This window comes from Callithrix jacchus, chromosome 22, assembly GCF_049354715.1.
Source record: "Callithrix jacchus isolate 240 chromosome 22, calJac240_pri, whole genome shotgun sequence".
In the NCBI taxonomy this organism is placed as follows: Eukaryota; Metazoa; Chordata; class Mammalia; order Primates; family Cebidae; genus Callithrix; species Callithrix jacchus.
Window position 1 is genome coordinate 43,910,900 of NC_133523.1, and position 20,526 is coordinate 43,931,425.

The 20,526-nt window shown below is 52.9% G+C and overlaps 1 protein-coding gene across 14 annotated transcripts in view; it reads left to right on the top strand.

Annotated features, from left to right (window-relative positions):
* MYH14 (myosin heavy chain 14) overlaps window positions 1-20,526 on the top strand; it is a 101,047-nt gene that overhangs the window by 46,530 nt on the left and 33,991 nt on the right. For 7 of the 14 annotated variants that reach the window (XM_035286550.3, XM_035286551.3, XM_035286553.3 and 4 more), the window contains 12 exons: window positions 1,619-1,733; window positions 4,218-4,316; window positions 6,330-6,517; window positions 8,782-8,903; window positions 10,206-10,275; window positions 10,590-10,750; window positions 12,600-12,708; window positions 15,874-16,005; window positions 16,234-16,440; window positions 18,707-18,844; window positions 19,063-19,186; window positions 19,791-19,962. In XM_035286550.3, coding sequence (XP_035142441.2) covers window positions 1,619-1,733; window positions 4,218-4,316; window positions 6,330-6,517; window positions 8,782-8,903; window positions 10,206-10,275; window positions 10,590-10,750; window positions 12,600-12,708; window positions 15,874-16,005; window positions 16,234-16,440; window positions 18,707-18,844; window positions 19,063-19,186; window positions 19,791-19,962 — 1,637 coding nt within the window. The remainder of the gene's footprint in view (window positions 1-1,618; window positions 1,734-4,217; window positions 4,317-6,329; window positions 6,518-8,781; window positions 8,904-10,205; window positions 10,276-10,589; window positions 10,751-12,599; window positions 12,709-15,873; window positions 16,006-16,233; window positions 16,441-18,706; window positions 18,845-19,062; window positions 19,187-19,790; window positions 19,963-20,526) is intronic. The other 7 variants (XM_035286552.3, XM_035286556.3, XM_035286557.3 and 4 more) reach the window with 1 other exon arrangement.

The following is a 20,526-nucleotide window of genomic DNA, read 5'->3' on the forward strand; positions in this document are numbered from 1 at the left end:
AAGCCCCCAGGGAAGAAGAAAGGAAAAACAGACTGACATACAGTTTTGGAGGGCTTTACTGCCTCAACAAGGCCCCCATGAGTTAGGCTATGAGATATAAATGAAGGTTCTATTCCAATAAAACTTTTTTTTTTTTTTTTTTTTTTTGAGACAGAGTCTCCCTCTGTTGCCCAGGCTGGAGTGCAGTGGCATGAGCTTGGCTCACTGCAACCTCTGCCTACTGGGTTCATGCAATTCTCCTGCCTCAGCCTCCCAAGTAGCTGGGATTACAGGCATCCACCACCACACCCAGCTAATTTTAATTTTGTATTTTTAGTAGAGACGGGGTTTCACCATGTTGGCCAGGCTGGTCTCGAACTCCTGACCTCAGGTATCTACCCACCTTGGCCCCCTAAAGTGCTGGGATTACAGGCGTGAGCCACCACGCCCGACTGTATTCCAGTAAAAGTGTTTGCAAAACAAGGTGGCAGCCTGGATTTTGCCCATGAGCCATAGTTTGCTGATCACTGGTTTTGATGATGTGGACCAGGCAGCCCCAGAGGATGGAGGAAGGGTGGGAAGGGCTCTCCAGGCAGAGGGAACAACATACACAATGGCTGGGAGGCAGGAGAGTCCACTCGTTCTTTTTTTTTGAGATGGAGTTTCACTCTTTTTTTTTTTTTTTTTTTTAAAAGGTGGGGTTTCACCATGTTGGTCAGGCTGGTCTTGAACTCCTGACCTCAGGTGATCCACCCACCTTGGCCTCCAAAGTGATTGGATTACAGGCGTGAGCCACCACGCCCGGCCCGGAGTTTCACTCTTGTTGCCCAGACTGGAATGCAATGGCGTCATCTCAGCTCACCACAAACTCTGCCTCCTGGGTTCAAGCTATTGTCCTGCCTCAGCCTCCCAACTAGCTGGGATTACAGGCACCCACCACGCCTGGCTAATTTTGTATTTTTAGTAGAGGTGGGGATTCTCCATGTTGGTCAGGCTGGTCTCGAACTCCTGACCTCAGGTGATCCACCCGCTTCAGCCTCCAAAGTGCTGGGATTACAGGCGTGAGCCACCACACCCAGCCGAGATTCCATGTGTTCTGTGCGTAGCCGTTGGTTTCTTCCCCAGACATATTCCAGAACTTCTCCTGCACCCAGCCCTCTGCTGAGTCAGACCCGGGCCCTGCCCTCAAGGGGCCCCCTTCTGGTGGGGACACATATGCAGAGAATTGTAGTGGTGAAGATCATGACTCTGTGTAGCCCCAAAGCAAAGCCCTGAGTACCTAGAAGGAGCCAGTTGTGTGAAATCCACAGTGACAGAACCGCAGGTGGCAGGAACCACAGGGGTAAAACCCCAACGTGGGAGTAAGCTCGTGTGTCTGAGGAACAGTGAGGAGGCCCTGGTGGCTGGAGCGGAATGAAGAGGAAGCAAGTGGTGGCAGCAAGGTCACAGAGGTGCAGGGGGCATCGAGGGGGAAGGAGAGAGGGGCACAGTTCAGAATACGGACACAAGGTGGCACCAGTGCTCTCTTGTCCATGGTGAGCTTCAGAGCTGGGAGTCTCAGAGCTTCTGGAAGGCTCCTTAGGAAATCCAGAGAATGTCTGAGCCTGCACGTCATCGCCCTCCTCCTGACTTCATTCAGGTTGACTACAAGGCCAATGAGTGGCTGATGAAAAACATGGACCCTCTGAATGACAACGTTGCAGCCCTGCTTCACCAGAGCACAGACCGGCTGACTGCGGAGATCTGGAAAGATGGTGAGGACCCGTCTCCCCGGCCTCGGCCCTGGGGGCCTGTGCAGCCGTTCTCCCAACCCACGGTGTGAGCACCTTTGTTTCAGAGGCTGAGGTCTGAACCTGAGTTTTCTGCTCATACCCAGAACAGCCAGTGTCACAAATCATATTTCAAATCAGTGATGGATGGATCCATAGATTAATTGATTGACTGACTGATTTGATTGACAAGACAGCATCCTTCTCAAGGATAAGACACTCCCCCTTCATCAGAAACAAGACAAAGATACTCACTAACACTGCTGTTAAACCTTGTTTTTTAGCAATACTAGCCTATGCAATCAGACCAGAAAATACACACACACACACACACACACACACACACATATATATGGACACGGAAGAGGCAAACTTATTATTTGTAGATGGCCTGTGTTCCCTAAAAAAATAAGAGATTCTTCCTGGATGTCAGATGGGGGGAAAAAAAATAAGAGATTCAGCCAGGCATGATGGCTCATGCCTGTAATCCCAGCACTTTGGGAGGCCAAGGTGGGTAGATCATTTGAGGTCAGGAGTTCAAGACTAGCCTGGCCAACTTGGTGAAACCCCATCTTTACTAAAAATACAAATATTAGCTGGGTGTGGTGGCACATACCTGTAGTCTCAGCTACTCGGGAGGCTGAGGCAGGAGAATCGCTTGAACCTGGGAGGTGGAGGTTACAGTGAGCCGAGATTGTGTCATTGCACTCCAGTCTGGGTAACAAAGCAAGACTTCATCACAAAAAAATTAAGATGCTACTGAAAAATAACTTATAACAACGAGAGAACGGAGACGGTGATGTTTTGCAGGTTAGCCAAGTTTTAGGCTTTGCTTTCTTTGTTTTCTTACAAAGTTCCCTTCAAGCCCCCGGGAAGAGGAAAGGAAAACAGACTGAGATACAGTTTTGGAGGACTTTCCTGTCCCCTAAAAGGCCCCATGAGTTTGACTGTCTTTTTAGATTGACACTTCTCGGGGGCATAGGCAGAGATGCCAAACACTCTGTGGTAGGTCTCTGGCCTCTTCCAGGCTTTTTCTGCCACCACTGCCCCCATCCTTGGAGGAGGTTTGAGAAACAGTTTTAGAAGCTGGCAGAACTAGCATCTTGGTTTTTTCCAGATCCCACGTTTCTGGCATTTGTCAGTTTGCCTGAATCTTTTATTGATGTGACAAGGTAGCTGTAGAAATGCCAGCCCATGCAGTTTGGCAAGAAAACAAAATGAGCAAGATGAGTGGTTCCCAAGACAAGCCCACAGAGCAAAGGAGCATGGAGGGCCTTGGTCTCGTGAGCTGATGCCACAAAGATAGATTCGATTTTTTGTGTCTTACATGCTATTTACACAAGAGGGATTGGAAAGCAGGGTTCAGTGTTCAGGAACAGAACCAGATTATGCCATGAGAATCATCTCCAGGCTGAAAATCTGCTGCCCTTTTAAAAAACTTGTGCCGTCGCTGGGCGCGGTGGCTCACGCCTGTAATCCCTGCACTTTGGGAGGCCAAGGCGGGCGGATCACCTGAGGTCAGGAGTTTGAGACCGGCCTGACCAACATGGTGAAACCCCATCTCTCCCAAAAATATGAAAATTAACCAGGCGTGGTGGGTGCCTGTAATCCCAGCTACTCGGGAGGCTGAGGCAGAAGAACTGCTTGAACGCAGGAGGCAGAGGTTGCGGTGAGCCGAGATCGCACCATTGCACTCCAGCCCGGGTAACGAGTGAAATTCCACCTCAAAAAAAAAAAACTTATGCCATCTTTATAAACACATGACTATCCATAGTGAGCCCTCATTTGTCCCACTCTGTGCCTGACTCTTAGAGGTTCCAAAAGGAAACGTGGAAGCTGCAAAACCTCCTGAATCCTAGATTTGAAGCTGCCATTATGTCGCTTCCTCCATAATCCTCCGAAGCAAAGCTAGTCACGGGGTCTTCCCAGATTCAAGGAGCTGCAGGTCACAGGCAAAGGCTGTGAATCCAGGGGAGTGTGGGGAATCGGGGGCATTTTTGCCCCGTCTCTACCATAGCTCCCTCTACCCAGAGTTGGATGCCCGTATGCTGACAGCCCAGGGAAAGAGGTAAATGAGATTAGCTCTCCTCTGAGAGATAAAAACAACAAATGGCCTGGGAGCATCAAGTTTGTTCTTGAGCTTCCTGGCAGCCAGAGCAAAAAGGGCTACCTATTAAAACAGAAACAACCTGTAGAGGGAGAGATTTTTTATTCCTTGCACTGAATTCTTACAGAGGATACTCGTCCTTTTGGCCAACAGTGTGTGGATACAGAGATGAACAGGAGTTTGGAAGTTTGTGGCCAACACTCAGGTCTTCCCTCTTGCTTTGCTCTGTGCTGTTCACTAATAACCCTCTCCTCTTTTTCTTCCTGCCGCCTCCTCTCCTTCCCATCTTTCCATGCATCTCTCCCCTCCATCTCTCTGCCATCTCCCCTCCATCCACCCACACACCTGTCCTCACTCCCCAGAACACGGGGGCCTCCAGCAGTTCTCTTTCCTGGGCTCCTTCCCACCGTCGCCCCCAGGATCTGCAGGGAAGTGCAGCTCTGCTGTTTCTCCGCCAGGGGGTGGGTGTCTCCGCGCGTTGATGGTGAGGCTCGCTGGAGCAGGAGGGTGGACCTGTTGGGCTGGGGACCTGGTTTTGAACATCCGTCCCCTCTCCTCTCACTGTGGAGGTCTCTCACTGTTCTTCTCCCTCCTTGTTGGCTCCCTCAGAAGTTTCCAGACTGTCGCAGCAGAACCCTTTCTTCTAACTAAACTGCATGTTAAAATACAAACAAGTGCGATGGCACCAGCTGGTGTTTCTTGAGCACTTAGGATGTGCCGTTTGCCATGTGAAGCCCCTTTAGATTTATGGACACCTCATTTGTATAATGGGGTAATATTACTAATGAGGCACATCATGAGGCAGGTGCTAACACTATGACCCCATCATGCCAATACGGAAACCAAAGCACAGGGAGGTTAAGTCACTTGCTTAGGTCACCCAGCCAGTAAGTGGCAGAGCTGGGATTTGAACCCAGGACACCAGATTCCAGAACTTTAGCTCTTATCTGTTCTATGAGGACTTCATAAGTGATAATTGTCATTTTGAAAATGACAGGGAGTATGGGGTAGGGGGACAGTTGAACCTGGGGAAGAAGAGATCACATTTAAGTCCCTGCCATGCCCCTCACCCTGTCCCAAGCACAGATCATCTAGTTGATGGCTGATGGCCCTTGAGTGGGATGAGTTTTGATGGACATCAGATTCTGCCCTAGCTGTGGGTTCCTGACGAACCTGGCATGATTCAGTCCATAGAATTTGGGGCCAGGTGCATTGGGTCGCCCCAATAATCCCAGCGCTTTGGGAGGCCGAGGTGAGAGGATCGCTTGAGGCCAAGAGTTTGAGACCAGCCTGAGCAACACAAGAAGATCCCATCTCTACAAAATAAATTTAAAAATTAGTGGGCATGGTGGTGTGCGCCTGTAGTCCCAACTACTTGGGAGGCTGAGGTAGGAAGATCACCTGAACCGAGGAGGTTGAGGCTGCACTGAACACTGTACTCCAGCCTGGGCGACAGTAAGACCGTGTCTCAGAAAACAGAACAGAATTTGAGACAGTACGGATGGAAGGAGTGGATATTTTTCACTCCCCGAAGTCGCACCACTAAGTGGCAATATAGAAAATAGAATCTCTCTCTCTCTCTCTTTTTTTTTTTTTTTTTTGAGACAGAGTCTTCCTCTGTAGCCCAGGCTGGAGTGCAGTGGCGCAATTCGCCTCCCAGGTTCAAGTGATTCTCCTGCCTCAGCCTCCCAAGTAGTTGGGACTACCGGCACTTGCCACCACACCTGGTTAATTTTTTGTATTTTTAGTAGAGACGGGATATCACCATGTTGTGCGGGCTGGTCTCAAACTCCTGACCTCAGGTGATCCACCCACCTTGGCCGCCCAAAGTGCTGGGAGCCACCATGCCCAGTCAAGAAAATAGAGTCTCTATGAAATCAGGCCCTTCTGGAAAAATGGTTAACACAGAGAGTCTGCCCTGTTTCAAATGTTGCACGTCATGCAAGAATTTATTACGTCTTTTCATGCGTTTCAGATTCCTAGAATGCAGCTGCAGTGGTTATCACTGCTTTCTCCCTGTGTGCCTCGGTTTCCAAATCTATAAAATGGGAATGATTTTTACAGGCTTATAAAACCATTGATGTAAATTGCTTTGAGCAATACCTGGCAGAATATCTATGCTAGATAAGCATTTGCTATTACTGTCATCATTTATTGTTAAGGAAAACAAAGATCATGTCCCTGAAAAGAGGAGCCAAAGACCAGGGTTTGAGAGGAGTCTTACTGACTGAGTTCTAATCTTGGGTCTTCAGTTTCTCAGCTGTGTGACCTTAAGCACATTCTCCTACCCTATAGAGCCTAAGTATGTCCATCTATCCAACGGAACGGATAATGTCTACCATACAGGCTGTGTGAGGTCCTTCATATGTAAAGTGCAGTTCTGATCAATGATAGGACCCTTGACCTTCGGCCCAGGTCCCTAAAACTGACCCCTGACCTCCTTCTCTCTCTCTCTCTGTATCTCCATCTGACAGTGGAGGGCATCGTGGGGCTGGAACAGGTGAGCAGCCTGGGCGATGGTCCCCCAGGTGGCCGCCCCCGTCGGGGTATGTTCCGGACAGTGGGACAGCTCTACAAGGAGTCCTTGAGCCGCCTTATGGCCACACTCAGCAACACCAATCCCAGTTTTGTCCGCTGCATTGTGCCCAACCACGAGAAGAGGGTGAGTGACTCAGCCTGGGGATGGAGGGGTGGCTGTGACTCAGCCTGGGGACAGAGGGGTGGCTGTGGCCATGGGTTAAAGCTTGGCTGCTGGACTTTGCTGGAGCCACATCTGATTTGAGGACCCTCTCTGACTGTCTGCGTGGCTTTGAGCAAATTGCTCTGTTCCCAGGCTCAGGGCCCTGTTGGAAAAATTCACCCATTCATATGACTTAAATGTATTCAGCACCAACGGAGCTGGAAATGAGGAGATTGGAGAGAAACGCATAGCCAACTCCTGTTCTCAGGGAGCTCATAGTCTGATGAGGGGTCACACACTCATTTGACCACCCAAAATGAATGTCCAGTTGAATCTGTAGGGGTGGAAAGTGTCACATAGGGCTTGATCTGGTCAGTGAAGTCCGGGAAGGCTCCCTGGAGGAGGTGATGACTGAGTCCTGAAGGATAAGTCATATTCCAGGCAGAGAAGTTTGTACAAAGGCCCAGTGGGAGGTTGGAGCATTCGAGGTGCAAGGGATAGAAGAAGGCCATCAGGGCTGGGGCTGTGGCACGGGTGTGACAAGACCATGGTCAGCCTCAGTGGCCAGATTTTCATGTTGAGAAAATCAGAGAATGGGCCCTACAGAGAAGGGCTGATGCAAATGGAAAACGACACCATGTTCACCATGTTGCCCAAGCTGCCCTCGAACTCCTGAGCTCAAGATATCCACCCTCCTTGTCTTTCGAAAGTGCTGGGATTACAGGTGTTAGCCGGCACACCCAGCCTGAGATCCCGTGTTTCATCAAATCTGAGGCATGTGTTCCCTCCTCTAGCGTCTCTGAAGCCCATCTGCTCAAAGCCACGCAGACAGTCAGAGAGAGTCCTCAAATCAGATGTGCACCTTACAGTCAGTCCTGTCGGGTTCACTGACAGGCGTTTTCCTTTCCTGCTGGCATATTTAATGACAGCGTGTGCCATTTGAATTTTTGTACTGTTTAGATTTTTGCCATTTAGGTATTACTGTTGAAAAGAAAGGCCGGGCACAGTGTCTCACGCCTGTAATCCCAGCACTTTGGGATGCCAAGGTGGGTGGATCACCTGAAGTCAGGAGTTTGAGACCAGCCTGGCCAACACGATGAAACCCCATCTCTACTAAAAATACAAAAATTGGCCGCATGTGGTGGCGTGCGCCTGTAACCCCAGCTACTTGGGAGGCTGAGACAGGAGAATCGCTTGAACTCGGGAGGTGGAGGTTGCAGTGAGCCGAGATTGTGCTACTGCACTCCAGCCTAGGCAACAAAGAGGGAAACTCCGTCAAAAATAAGAGAAAGAAAGATAGAAAGGGAGAGAGAGAAAGAGGGAGGGAGGGAGGGAAAGAGGGAAACGGAAAGGGAACAGGCGATCTGGCACAGTGGCTCATGCCTGTAATCCCAGGACTTTGAGAGGCTGAGGTGGGAGGACTGCTCAAGCCCAGGAGTTCAAGACCAGCCTGGGCAATGGTGAAACCCCATGTCCAAAACTCAAATACAAAAAAATTAGTTGGGCGTGGTCGTGTGTGCCTGAATTCCAAGTGAAATGGGAGCTGAGGTGGGAGGATCACCTGAGCCTAAAAATGGGCCAGGTGCGGTGGCTCACGCCTGTAATCCAGCACTTTGGGAGGCTGAGGCAGGCCTCAAACTCCTGAGGTCAGGAGCTTGAGACCAGTTTTGCCAACATGGCGAAACCGCGTCTTTACGTAAAATACAAAAGTTAGCCGGGCGTGGTGGCAGGCGCCTGTAATCCCAGCTACTCAGGAGGCCGATGCAGGAGAATCGCTTGAACCTGGGAGGTGGAGGTTGCCGTAAGCTGAATTGTGCCACTGCACTCTAGTGTGGGCGACAGAGTGAGACTCTGTCTCAAAAAATAAAGGAAAAAAGAAAAAAAAAAGAGAGATGACTTAGCAGCCTTGGACACATGGCTTCCCAGGCCTTGTGGCGGCTCTCCAGTGGCAAATCCCTCCCACCTCCCTCCCTGCGGGTCTTTTCTCCGTAGCACTGAGTAGTTCTTCACTAGAGACTGCTGCCCCTACGGCACTGTCAGTTTCTCCCACTGGACTCCTGGTTCCCCAGGGCAGGCGTTTCCCCCTGGGTTGAGCATTGCTGTCTTCCCAGGGCCCAGAACAGTGCCTGGTACCCAGTAGGTGCTCCGTAAATTGCAGGTAGAAACATAGGAAATTGCCAAGCTTGGCCGTTTGGCGCCCCCGTGTGGCTGCCGCTGACCCCCGCGTGTCCATCCGCTCCCCACAGGCCGGGAAGCTGGAGCCGCGGCTGGTGCTGGACCAGCTTCGCTGCAACGGCGTCCTGGAGGGCATCCGCATCTGTCGCCAGGGCTTCCCCAACCGCATCCTCTTCCAGGAGTTCCGGCAGCGGTGAGCCAGAGCGGGGGTGCTGGGTGGGAAGCGGGTTTGGAAGCCAACACACACCTGCATTCAGGTCTCCAACCTCTCTTGTTCCTTCTGAGCCGGGGAGGTTGAGACAGATTACTCACTTTGCTGAACCTCAGTTTACTCGTCTGTGGTATGGGAGAACAATACCCCATTTGATGCATTTCTGAGAGAAAGCACACAGAGCTCTATGGGCATCTGGGGTGCATTGCTGCTGCCATTTAGGGCAGTGGTCCCCAGACTGTGAATGTGAAATGTCTGCATGGTGTCGCACATCTGCACGTCTTTAAACATGAAGCAGAAGTCCAGGCGTGGTGGCTCACACCTGTAATCCCAGCACTTTGGGAGGCCGAGGCGGGTGGATCACCTGAGGTCACGAGTTCGAGACCAGCCTGGTCAACATGGTGAACCCTCGTCTTTACTAAAAATATAAAAAATTAGCCAGGTGTGATGGTCAGCTTCTGTAATCCCAGCTACTTGGGAGGCTGAAGCAGAAGAATCACTTGAACTCGGGAGGCAGAGGTTGCAGTGAGCCAAGATTGAGTCATGGCACTCCAGCCTGGGTGACAGAGTGAGACTCCATCTCAAAAAAAAAAAAAAAAAAAAAGGAGTAGAATAGGACAGAACAGAAAATACCAGGGCCTAATGAGCAAGTAATACAGCAAATATTAAAAACTGGGCTTCGCACACGCTGTGTAGAGCGGCACTGTCCCTTAGAAGTAGAAGGGAAGCCTCGTACACGATCGGAAACGTTCTAATAGCTACACTTTTAAAAGTGAAAAAAGGTGAAATTAATTTTACAAGGTATTTTACTAAAGCCAACACATCCAAAGTACTGGCCAGGCACAGTGGCTCATGCCTGTAATCCCAGCACTTTGGGAGGCCGAGGCAGGTGGATCACTTCAGGTCAGGAGTTTGAGACCAGCCTGACCAACATGGTGAAACCTGTCTCTACTGAAAATACAAACATTAGCCGGGCGTGGTGCACACTCCTGTGATCCCAGCTCCTCGGGAGGCTGAGGCAGGAGAGTCGCTTGAACCCGGGAGGCGGAGGTTGCGGTGAGCCAGAGTCATGCCACTCAAAACAAAACAAAACACCGAAGCAGTGAATCATCTGCGACGTTGCTGTCCTCGTTGGTGGCATGAATGCTCAGATGTGAGTTTTGTGACTGTTCTTGTCATTGTCACCGCTGTTGCTGCTGTGTGTCACTCTGAGCCCAGAGCCTGGACCGCAGCAGGCACTAGGTGGGAGTTTCCCGTAACTCTCTCCTCCCACCCTCCCTGCAGGTACGAGATCCTGACGCCCAACGCCATCCCCAAGGGCTTCATGGATGGGAAGCAGGCCTGCGAAAAGATGGTGGGTGGGCAGAGCCTGGTGTGTGTGTGCAGGGCCCAGGTGGTGGGGGAGTGGGGCTGGGATCTCCCCTTCATTGCCCCTCCTCATTACCTCTCCCTATAACCCCCGCTTACCCATCATCCCCCATCACCCCCTCCCCCACCTGCCCTCCCCATCACTCCCCTCCCCCATCACTCTCTCCCCATCACTCCCCTTCCCCATTACTCCCCATCACCCCCTCCACATCACCCCCTTTCCCATCATTCCCCCTTCCCCATCAACCCCCTCCCCCATTAATCTCCTCTCCATCATCACCCCTCTCCCACCCCTCACAGATCCAGGCACTGGAACTGGACCCCAACCTCTATCGTGTGGGACAGAGCAAGATCTTCTTCCGGGCTGGGGTCCTGGCCCAGCTGGAAGAGGAGCGAGACCTGAAGGTCACCGACATCATCGTGTCCTTCCAGGCAGCTGCCCGGGGCTACCTGGCTCGCAGGTGGGGTGGGGGCCACGCTTCTCCCGGGGTCCCTTTGGCCGAGGCTGGGTCAGGGAAGGGTGACCACACAGCTCCAGGCATCAGGGCCTCTGGGATGGGTGCAGGGCTGATAGCAGGCAGGTGGAGCTGCCGGGTGCCCAGGCTTCTCGGTTGGGCAGGCCCTGTAGAGAGTAAGACTGCAACACAGAGGCTGGACTCAGCCATCGGGTGATCAGCTATCCTAGCGGGCCTGGGACTGGGTTTCCCAGGGTGCAGGATTTCCAGAGACAGCCCAGGGCAATCCAGGTCAAGCTGTCTGCTCTCCTGCTTTCTTTTCTTTCTTTTTTTTTTTTTTGAGACAGAGTCTTGTTCTGTTGCTCAGGCTAGAGTTCAGTGGTGCAATCTCAGCTCACTGCAACCTCTGCCTCCCAGGTTCAAGCCATTCTCCTGCCTCAGCCTCCCGGATACCTGGGATTACAGGCACGCGCCACCACGCCCAGCTACTTTTTGTATTTTTAGCAGAGACGGGGTTTCACCATGTTGGGTCAGGCTGGTCTTGAACTCCTAACTTTGGGTGATCCACCCGCCTTGGCCTCCCAAAGTGCTGGGATGACAGGCGTGAGCCACCGCGCCCAGCCGAGACCTGCTTTGATGGGGGCCAGAGCGGTGCAGCCAGGAGGCCCTGCTGCAGACCACAGCTCCCCAGGCCACACCGGACAACCGAGTGGAGGAAGGAAAGCGGGAAAGGTGCTGAGGGCAGGAGCAAGGGTGTGCAAAGGCACAACAGTGCAAGAGCCTGGCACACTTTGGGAATGAGGGGGTTTGCGGGAGAGTCTCCTTCCTCCTTAGAAATGGCCCAGAGAGGCCGGGCGTGGTGGTTCACACCTGTAATCACAGCACATTGGGAAGCCGAGGCAGGTGGATCACTTGAGGTCAGGAGTTCGAGACCAGCCTGGTCAACATGGTGAAATCCTGTCTCTACTAAAGATACAAAACTTAGCCTTAATCGCAGCTACTCAGGAGGCTGAGGCAGGGGAATGGCTTAACCCAGGAGGCGGAGTTTGCAGCGAGCCAAGTTCGTGCCACTGCATTCCAGCCTGGGTGGCAGAGTGAGACTCTGTGTCAAAAAAAAAAAAAAATTGGCTCAGAGAATAGTGTGGCAGGAAAGGATGCTGCACGCAGACACCACATGGAGTGGGGCCTTGTCCAGAGGAGCTAGGGAGCCATGGAGGGCTGTGAGCAGGGAGAGGTGGGTCAGCTCTGGGTGTAAAAAGACCCTCTGATAGGAGAGGCTGGAGAAGGAGGCTAGACAGAGGGTCCAGGCAAGGGAGGATGGGGCCTGAACTGGGGCTGGGGCTGTGGGACAGCAAAGAGAGAGTTGGGGGAAGGGGAGCGAGCAACCAGAATACAGTGAGATCTAAAACTAATAACAGCACCTGCACACAGTAGGCTTTTATGATGGCAAAGTGAAAGGAGCTTGGCTTGGCTCGGCACAGTGGCACAAGCCTGTAATCCCAGCACTTTGGGAAGCCGAGGCAGGTGGATCACTTGAGATCAGGCATTCGAGAGCAGCCTGGCCAACATGGCGAAACCCCATCTCTACTAAAAATACAAAAATTAGCCAAGATTGTTATGGCACGCACCTGTCATCCCAGCTACTTGGGAGGCTGAGGCAGGAGATTCGCTTGAACCAGGGAGGCGGAGGTTGCAGTGAGCCGAGATCGTGCCACTGCACTCTAGCCTGGGCGACAGAGCAAGACTCTGTCTCAAAAAGAAGAAATGAAAAGAAAGGAGCTTGGCTCTCTTGCTAAAGGGACGGCGCCTGGAGGAGCCAGCCCTCACTCCGCCCCTCACCCGTCTCCCCACCCAGGGCCTTCCAGAAGCGCCAGCAACAGCAGAGTGCCCTGAGGGTGATGCAGCGGAACTGCGCAGCCTACCTCAAGCTGCGACACTGGCAGTGGTGGCGGCTCTTTACCAAGGTGAGGGCGGCCGGGGGAGGGGGTCCCAGCAGGCAGAGGACAGGGCCCTCGGGGCTTGGTCTGCTCGACACGTGACTTCCTCCATGTGGGCCTCAGTTGTCTGCATCAGTAAGATGGGCCCAGTCGGCCCAGCCTTTGCTAGCTGGGATTCTTTAGTTAGCAAGTAACAAGAGAAATTGGACTTGAACCCACATGGATCAAAGATACAAGACGATGAGGTCTGCACCTGGGTCCAGGGGGCCCCACACATCCCACTGGGCCCCAGGTAAACACAGTCTTATCGTAAGGGACATTCCAAGGACTTAGAGGTGACCTCCCAGGAGCCCATCAAGGGCCAGACCTCCCTTAGGAATGTGCGGGGTTTGGGCAGCCCAGGCGCGCTGAGTTAACCCTTTACTGCACAAGGGTCCCAACAGTGACGTCAGTATCCGGCGTTCTGAATCTCTCACGTGGCTCTCCTCCGTGGTGATCGCCAACAGAGGCTTCCCACCCAGGCCACCAGCAGATGGAGACTTGCCCCTGACCCCCTGGGCCTGCTTGGTCTCTCCTATCACAGAGCTCCAGCCAGATTCCCAGGTTTCGTGCTCATTGGCCCAGGTGGAGTCATGCGACCATCCCGGAGCCAGTGAGAACCAATCACATGAGCAAGGCTGGCATCTCATGCCTTCCCAAAGCAGAGGGCGCAAAGCCAGGTCACCAGGCGCGGTGGTGCTCGCGGACTGGGTGTTCCCCCAATGCGAAATTGGAGAGGACAGAGGAGGATGGAGGTTTGGGGGCAGTAATGTAATTCTGAATGCCGTGTCTGAGAGATCAGCCCGCATTCTCTTGGCCAGTGTTAACTGAGCGCCTACTATGTGCCCAGAACTTTTAAAGGGTCTGGGAATAAATGGTGAATAAAGAGACAAGGTCCTGCCGCCGTGGAGCTCACAGCCTGGGACGGGAGTTGCTGCCCTGTGGCCTGTGGGTCAGATGGCTGTTTTTGCAAAAGCCCTTTCCGCAGAGCGTGGTGTCTGCAGCTGCATCTGAGCTACCGCAGCTGAGTGGAGTCCATAAACAGCCAGAAACGGAGGGTGGCGGCTCACACCTGTAATCCCAGCACTTTGGGAGGCCGAGGCAGGAGCATCACTTGAGCCCAAGAGTTGGAGAGCAGCCTGGGTAGCAAAGTGAGACGCTCATCTCTACAAAAAAATAAGTAATTAACTGGGTGTAGTGGTGCACACCTGTAGTCCCAGCTACTCGGGAGGAAGGATTGCTTGAGCCCAGGAGTCTGAGGCTACAGGAAGCCGTGATTACATCACTGCACTCCAGCTCGGGTGACAAGAGTGAGATCCTGTCTCAAAATAATAAATAAGAATAAAAAATCAAAGACTGGCCGAGCATGAAGGCATACACCTGTCATCCCAGCACTTTAGGAGGCTGAGGCAGATAGAGCACTTGAGGTCAGGAATTAGAGCCCAGCCTGGCCAATATGATGAAACCCTGTCATTACTAAAAACGCAATTAGCTGGGCATGGTGGCACATGCCTCTAATCCCAGCTATTTGGGAGGGTGAGGCAGGAGAATCACTTGAACCCGGGAGACGAAGGTTGTGGTGAGCCGAGATCATACCACTGCACTCCAGCCTGTGCGACAGAGCGAGACTCTGTCTCAAAAAAAATAATAATAATTAAAAACCAGAGTAAGGGTGGCCTGTAAAGTCTCAAATACTTCCTGGCTGGCCCTTGAAGAAAGTTTCCCTACCTTAGGTGTTGGGGTTGGAGGTCAAGTAGCATTTGACTGGCATCAATTGAGAAATTTGAATGATAGCTGTGAAATGCTAGGAGTCGGAGCAGAAGAGGATAGTGGATACAGAATTGGGTGGAGCAGGCCGGGCGCAGTGGCTCACGCCTGGAATCCCAGCACTTTGGGAGGCCGAGGTGGGCAGATCACCTGAGGTCAGGAGTTTGAGACCAGCCTGGCCAACATGGCGAAACCATGTCCCTACTAAAAATACAAAAATTAGCTGGGCGTGGTGGCATGTGTCTGTAATCCTAGCTACTTGGGAAGCTGAGGCAGAAGAATCACTTGAACCCAGGACGCGGAGGTTGCAGTCAGCTGAGATTGCACCACTGCATTCCAGCCTGGGCAACAGAGTGAGACTCTGTCTCAGAAAACAAACAAACAAACAAAAATTATCTGGGCATGGTGGCAAGTGCCTGCAATCCGAGCTACTCGGAAGGCTGAGGCAGAAGAATTGCTTGAACTGGGGAGGTGAAGGTTGTGGTGAGCCGAGATTGCGCCACTGCACTCCAGCCTGGGCGACAAGCAAAATTCCATCTCAAACAAATTTAAAAAAAATTGGGTGGCGTGAAAAAGAGTCAAGTAGAGTTACGTAGAATGAAGTAGAAAAGAATAGAACATAAATGATCAGAGCGGGTCTCACTTAGCAAGGGGGATGAGGTGTTGTAAACCTTTTGTTTTAGTGCTGCATGTACAGGTGTCACTGCAGCCTGAATCACGCCATGCAAAGCACATCTCTCACTAAGGACCTTGGGCTAACAGGCTTAAGAAACACTGGCCCTTGGCCAGGCATGGTGGCTCATGCCTATATCCCAACGCTTTGGGAGGCCGAGGTGGCCAAATTACTTGAGGCTGGGAGTTCGAGACCAGCCCAGCCAACACAGCGAAATGCTGTCTCCTGAAAACGCAAAAATTAGCCAGGCATGGTGGCAAACACATGTCATCCCAGCTACTCAGGGGACTGAGGCACAAAAATCACTTGAATCCAGGAAGCAGGGGTTGCAGTGAGCAAACTCACACCCCTGCAGCACTCCAGCCTGGGCAACACAGTGCGACTCCATCAAAAAAAAAGAAGGAAGGAAACACTGTTCCACAGAATATAGCAGCGGCCGCAGTCCAGTGTCTCTTGGGTGTGGAGGGATCCTTTAGCCAGATAGATTAGATAGATCAATAGTATATTTATTTAGTGGTGCTCGCCTGTACCTGTCACTGTTCTAGGCCTGTGATCAGGGACTGTTGCCAAGGCGGGGACACACAGCAGGTGGAGGAGATAGGATTTGAACCCATGAACTCGGACTCCACTAAGAGTATGAGGTCTTATTCCCTGGGTCAGATGGCCTCCCACCTTGGAAGGCAGCCATTCCACCGCATTTCACCTCCACCTAGGTGAAGCCACTGCTGCAGGTGACGCGGCAGGATGAGGTGCTGCAGGCCCGGGCCCAGGAGCTGCAGAAAGTGCAGGAGCTACAGCAGCAGAGCCTTCGCGAAGTTGGCGAGCTCCGGGGCCGCATGGCAGAGGTGAGGGGGCGGGGCTAGAGCGTGGGGGCGTGTCTTGGGGGTGGGGCTGCGTCCCATGGGTGGAGCCAGGTGTGAGGGGCGGGGCTTCTGGCTGGCGGTCTGGAGGATGGGAGCATACTAAGGTGTACTGAGGCTGGGCGGGGTTTGGGGCTGTTTAGTTTGCTGCTCCATTGTGGGTCGCCCTGGGGGCACTGCTTGGTGACCACTAGCCTCCCACTCACTCTCCAGCTGGAAGAGGAGCGCACCCGCCTGGCAGAGCAATTGCGAGCAGAGGCAGAACTGTGTGCAGAGGCCGAGGAGACGCGGGGGAGGCTGGCGGCCCGGAAGCAAGAGCTGGAGCTGGTGGTGTCAGAGCTGGAGGCGCGCGTGGGCGAGGAGGAGGAGTGCAGCCGCCAGCTGCAAACCGAGAAGAGGAGGCTGCAGCAGCACATTCAGGTCTGGCCCCCTGCGTGCCCGGCAGGCCACCCTCCAGACCCCTCTGTCTACCCCCACCCATCCTTGCTTCTCCAAACCATATGTCTTTGGGCCATGAATTTGTAGAAAACTCAGTTCTAGGTGAATTTACAAAAAGAATACATTTTTTATTCAGATAACAGGAGACCCTAGAATGTGTCAGATTCACATATGTTTGGATTCAGGCATGGCTGGATCAAGGTGTCCAAGCGATTTCCTTAGCTTCAGGCATGGCTGGATCCAGGCGTCCAAGTGATATCATCAGTTTCAGGCATGGCTGGATCCAGGCGTTCAAGTGATGTCCTCAGCTTCACGCATGGCTGGATCCAGGCATTCAGGCAATGTCATCAGTACTTCCCCTCTCTCCATCTCCTGGTTTCATTCATGGGCAGGCTGCCTTCATGGTTCCCCTTCAAAATCCGGCGTGTATTTTACACTACAGCACATCTCAATTCAGGTGGTAAATTCTCATTGGAAATACTTGATCTGTTTTCTCTTTCATAATTTCTACAGTTTAGAAAAACTAGATTCACATGCCCAGGTTGTTTGAAACATGCTTAAAAGCTTTTTGGTGATTGGGTATCTCATTTTAAATTTAAAGTAAGTAAAGTAAATAAAACAGAAAATTCAGTTCATCAGTCCACGTCAGCCACATTTCAAGGGCTCAGTTGTGTTTTTATGTTTTTTTGAGACAAAGTCTCGCTCTGTCACCCAGGCTGGAGTGTACCAGTGCCATCTCGACTCACTGCAACCTCTGTCTCCCAGGCTTAAGCAATTCTCTCTCATCCTCTCCAGTAGTATCTGGGATTATAGGCATGTGCCACCATGCCCAGCTAATTTTTTCTGTGTGTGACTGAGTCTCCCTCTGTCACCCACCTGGAGTGCAGTGGCACGATCTTGGCTCACTGCAACCTCTGCTGCCTGGGTTCAAGTGATTCTCCTGTTTCAGCCTCCCAAGTAGCTGAGACTACAGGTGTGTGCCACCACGCCCAGCTATTTTTGTGTTTTTTAGTAGAGATGGGATTTCAGTATGTTGGCCAGGCCGATCTCAAACTCCTGACCGGTGATCCACCCGCCTCAGCCGTCCACAGTGCTGAGATTACAGGCGTGAGCCACCACACCTGGCCCAGTAGTGTTTTAATTAACTCCTCTTGACCCCATTGGTGAGGGAGGGACCCTGCCCTAGGTTTATGGGGATGGCCGAGCACACAGCACCAGACACCAGACAGGTGAGAATGATTGACAGCAGTTTCTTGAATTATGATATTCATAGCCTGAGGGGGGCCAACACCACACCATAGACGGGCACGTGAGCGGTGCCCTCAAGAGCAGAGTGAACACGCAGGGGCTGTGGGAAACAGGCTTTGTAGCAACAACAGGCGGAGATGACCCCTGGGTGCCTTGGGAAAATGGGATTGGTTTGTTTCAGCAATTCCATGGGCTGGCAGGGAACTGGAATGTGCTTCTCAGGGATAAGCAGGCACTGTGCCTGGTCTCCGGGATAAGGAGGGTTAATTGGCCGGCGGACCCTATCTGTGGGAGCAGAGGGAGCAGGAGGACTGTGGTTAGGCCATTTGAGGCCCTCCCGCTTTTACCAAATGTCAAGGCAGCACACAAAATTGAGTCTTGGCTGGGCGCAGTGGCTCCATCTATAATCTCAGGACTTTGGGAGGATCTCTTAAGCCCAGGTCAAGACCAGCCTAGGCAATGTGGTGAAACCCTTTCTCTACAAAAACAAATACAAGAATTAGCCAGGCATGGTGTCACACATCTATAGAGTAGTCACAGCTACCCAGGAGGCTGATGGCTGATGTGGGAGGATCACCTGAGCCTAGGAGGTCAAGGCTGCGGATCACGAGGTCAAGAGATCGAGACCAGCCTAGCCAACATGGTGAAACCCCGTCTCTACTAAAAATACAAAAATTAGCTGGGCATGGTGGCCTCTGGTCCCAGTTACTCATGAGGCTGAGGTGGAAGAATCGCTTGAACCAAGGAGGCAGAGGTTGCAGTGAGCCGAGATTGCATCCCTGCACTCTAGCCTGGCGACAGAGCAAGACTCCGTCTCAAAAAAAGAAAAAAAAAGAAATGGCAAAACCAGTAAGGGTTTGATCCTTCCCGGCCTCACTCAGGGCGGACCTCTCTGAACCACAAGCCCTGGGGATCTGTGGAACTTCGCCACCCCACCCTTCCCCATGCCACTCTGTCGCTTGGCCCTTGTACCCTCACCCCTCCTGCCTCCCCGCTCCAGGAGCTAGAGGCCCACCTTGAGGCGGAGGAGGGAGCGCGGCAGAAGCTGCAGCTGGAGAAGGTGACGACAGAGGCAAAGATGAAGAAATTTGAAGAAGACCTACTGCTCCTGGAAGACCAGAACTCGAAGCTGAGCAAGGTCGGGGGCCTGAGGGTAGCTGGGAAAGTGCGGAGGGGATGCACTGGTGGGGGTGGGATGGGTCTCTAGACCGCAGGGAATGGGAAGAAGAGGGAGAGGGTGGGAGAGGAAGGTCAGAGAAGAGTGAAGAGGAGCAGAAACCGGAGAGCGACATCAGAAGCTGCAGGCCAGGTGAGGGCTGCTCCTGGCCCAGCTCCTGACCACCCCCCACCCCTCAGGAGCGGAAGCTGCTGGAAGATCGCCTGGCTGAGTTCTCATCCCAGGCAGCGGAGGAGGAGGAGAAGGTCAAGAGCCTCAATAAGCTACGGCTCAAATATGAGGCCACAATCGCAGACATGGAGGGTGAGCTCCCGCCCAGCCAGTGGGGAGCTGTAGGGGTCTGTGTGCTCTGATGGGAGGCGTCAGACAAGCCCCATGTGCCACGGGGCCTCCGTGGCTGTGTCTGCTAAATGGGATAGGAAAGAAGGCTCAGGGTGGATTGTGTGTCCTCCCGGCCCTTGAGTTCTTTATGCATCTCTAAGGCCAACTCGCTTTCTCTGCTTGGTGTCCTGAGTCACCCTGCTGTCTTTCCCTCTGATCGCCCCACAGTCTGACTGTCTCGGACACCTTTTTGACTCCCTGTCCCTTGCTGTTGACTTAGAATCAGAAACAGAAGGGAGGTGGCGCAGGGAGGAGGTAGGGCTGTGGACACAGGGCAGAGAGAGTCAGAGGGAAGAGGCATGGGCTGTCAGTGGGGACGAGGAGGAGAGGTCAGTGTCTGGCTGAGGGTCTAGGACAACATTGTAAGAGAGTCCCTGAGAGAGATGGGGAAGGTGGGAGGAGGAGCAGGAGTTGAGGGAGGTGCTGAGTTTAGCCTTATATGCGGCTGGGGATTGGTGGTCTCTGTGGGAGCGGCTGGGTGTGCAGGCCTGGAGCCCTCATGCACGGCCCCTGCCCCTGCCTCCAGACCGCCTACGGAAGGAGGAGAAGAGTCGCCAGGAGCTGGAGAAGCTGAAGCGGAGGCTGGACGGGGAGAGCTCGGAGCTGCAGGAGCAGATGGTGGAGCAGCAACAGCGGGCAGAGGATCTGCGGTCGCAACTGGGCCGCAAGGAGGAGGAGCTGCAGGCTGCCCTGGCCAGGTGCAGGGTGGGGTGGGCTTGGTGGGGTAAGCAGCACGGGTGCACGGCCCGCCAGCGCGGGGTGCCCAAGTCAGATGCTCCTGAACCCCGGTGGAGCCACTCACCAGCCACAGACAAGCTGCATCCCCTCTGAGCCTTAGTGTCCCCTTCTGGCAAATGAAGACAGCAAGGGTTCCAGGCCCACTAGGTTAAGAGAAAAGTGAAACAAGACTATGTGTCTGGCGACTTGCATAACACCCAATCACAATGGCAACAAGAAAATGCTATTTCTAGGCCGGGGGAGATGGCTCACACCTGTAATCCCAGCACTTTGGGGGACCACGGCAGGTGGATCACTTAAGGTCAGGAGTTCAAGACCAGCCTGGCCAACGTGGCGAAACCCTGCCTCTACTAAAAATACAAAAACTAGCTGGGTGTGGTGGCGTGCACAGTAATCCAAGCTACTCGGGAAGCTGAGGCAGGAGAATCTCTTGAACCCGGGAGGCAGAGGTTGCAGTGAGCCAAGATCACGCCACTGCACTCCAGCCTGGGCAACAGAGCAAGACTGTGTCTTAAAAAAAAAAA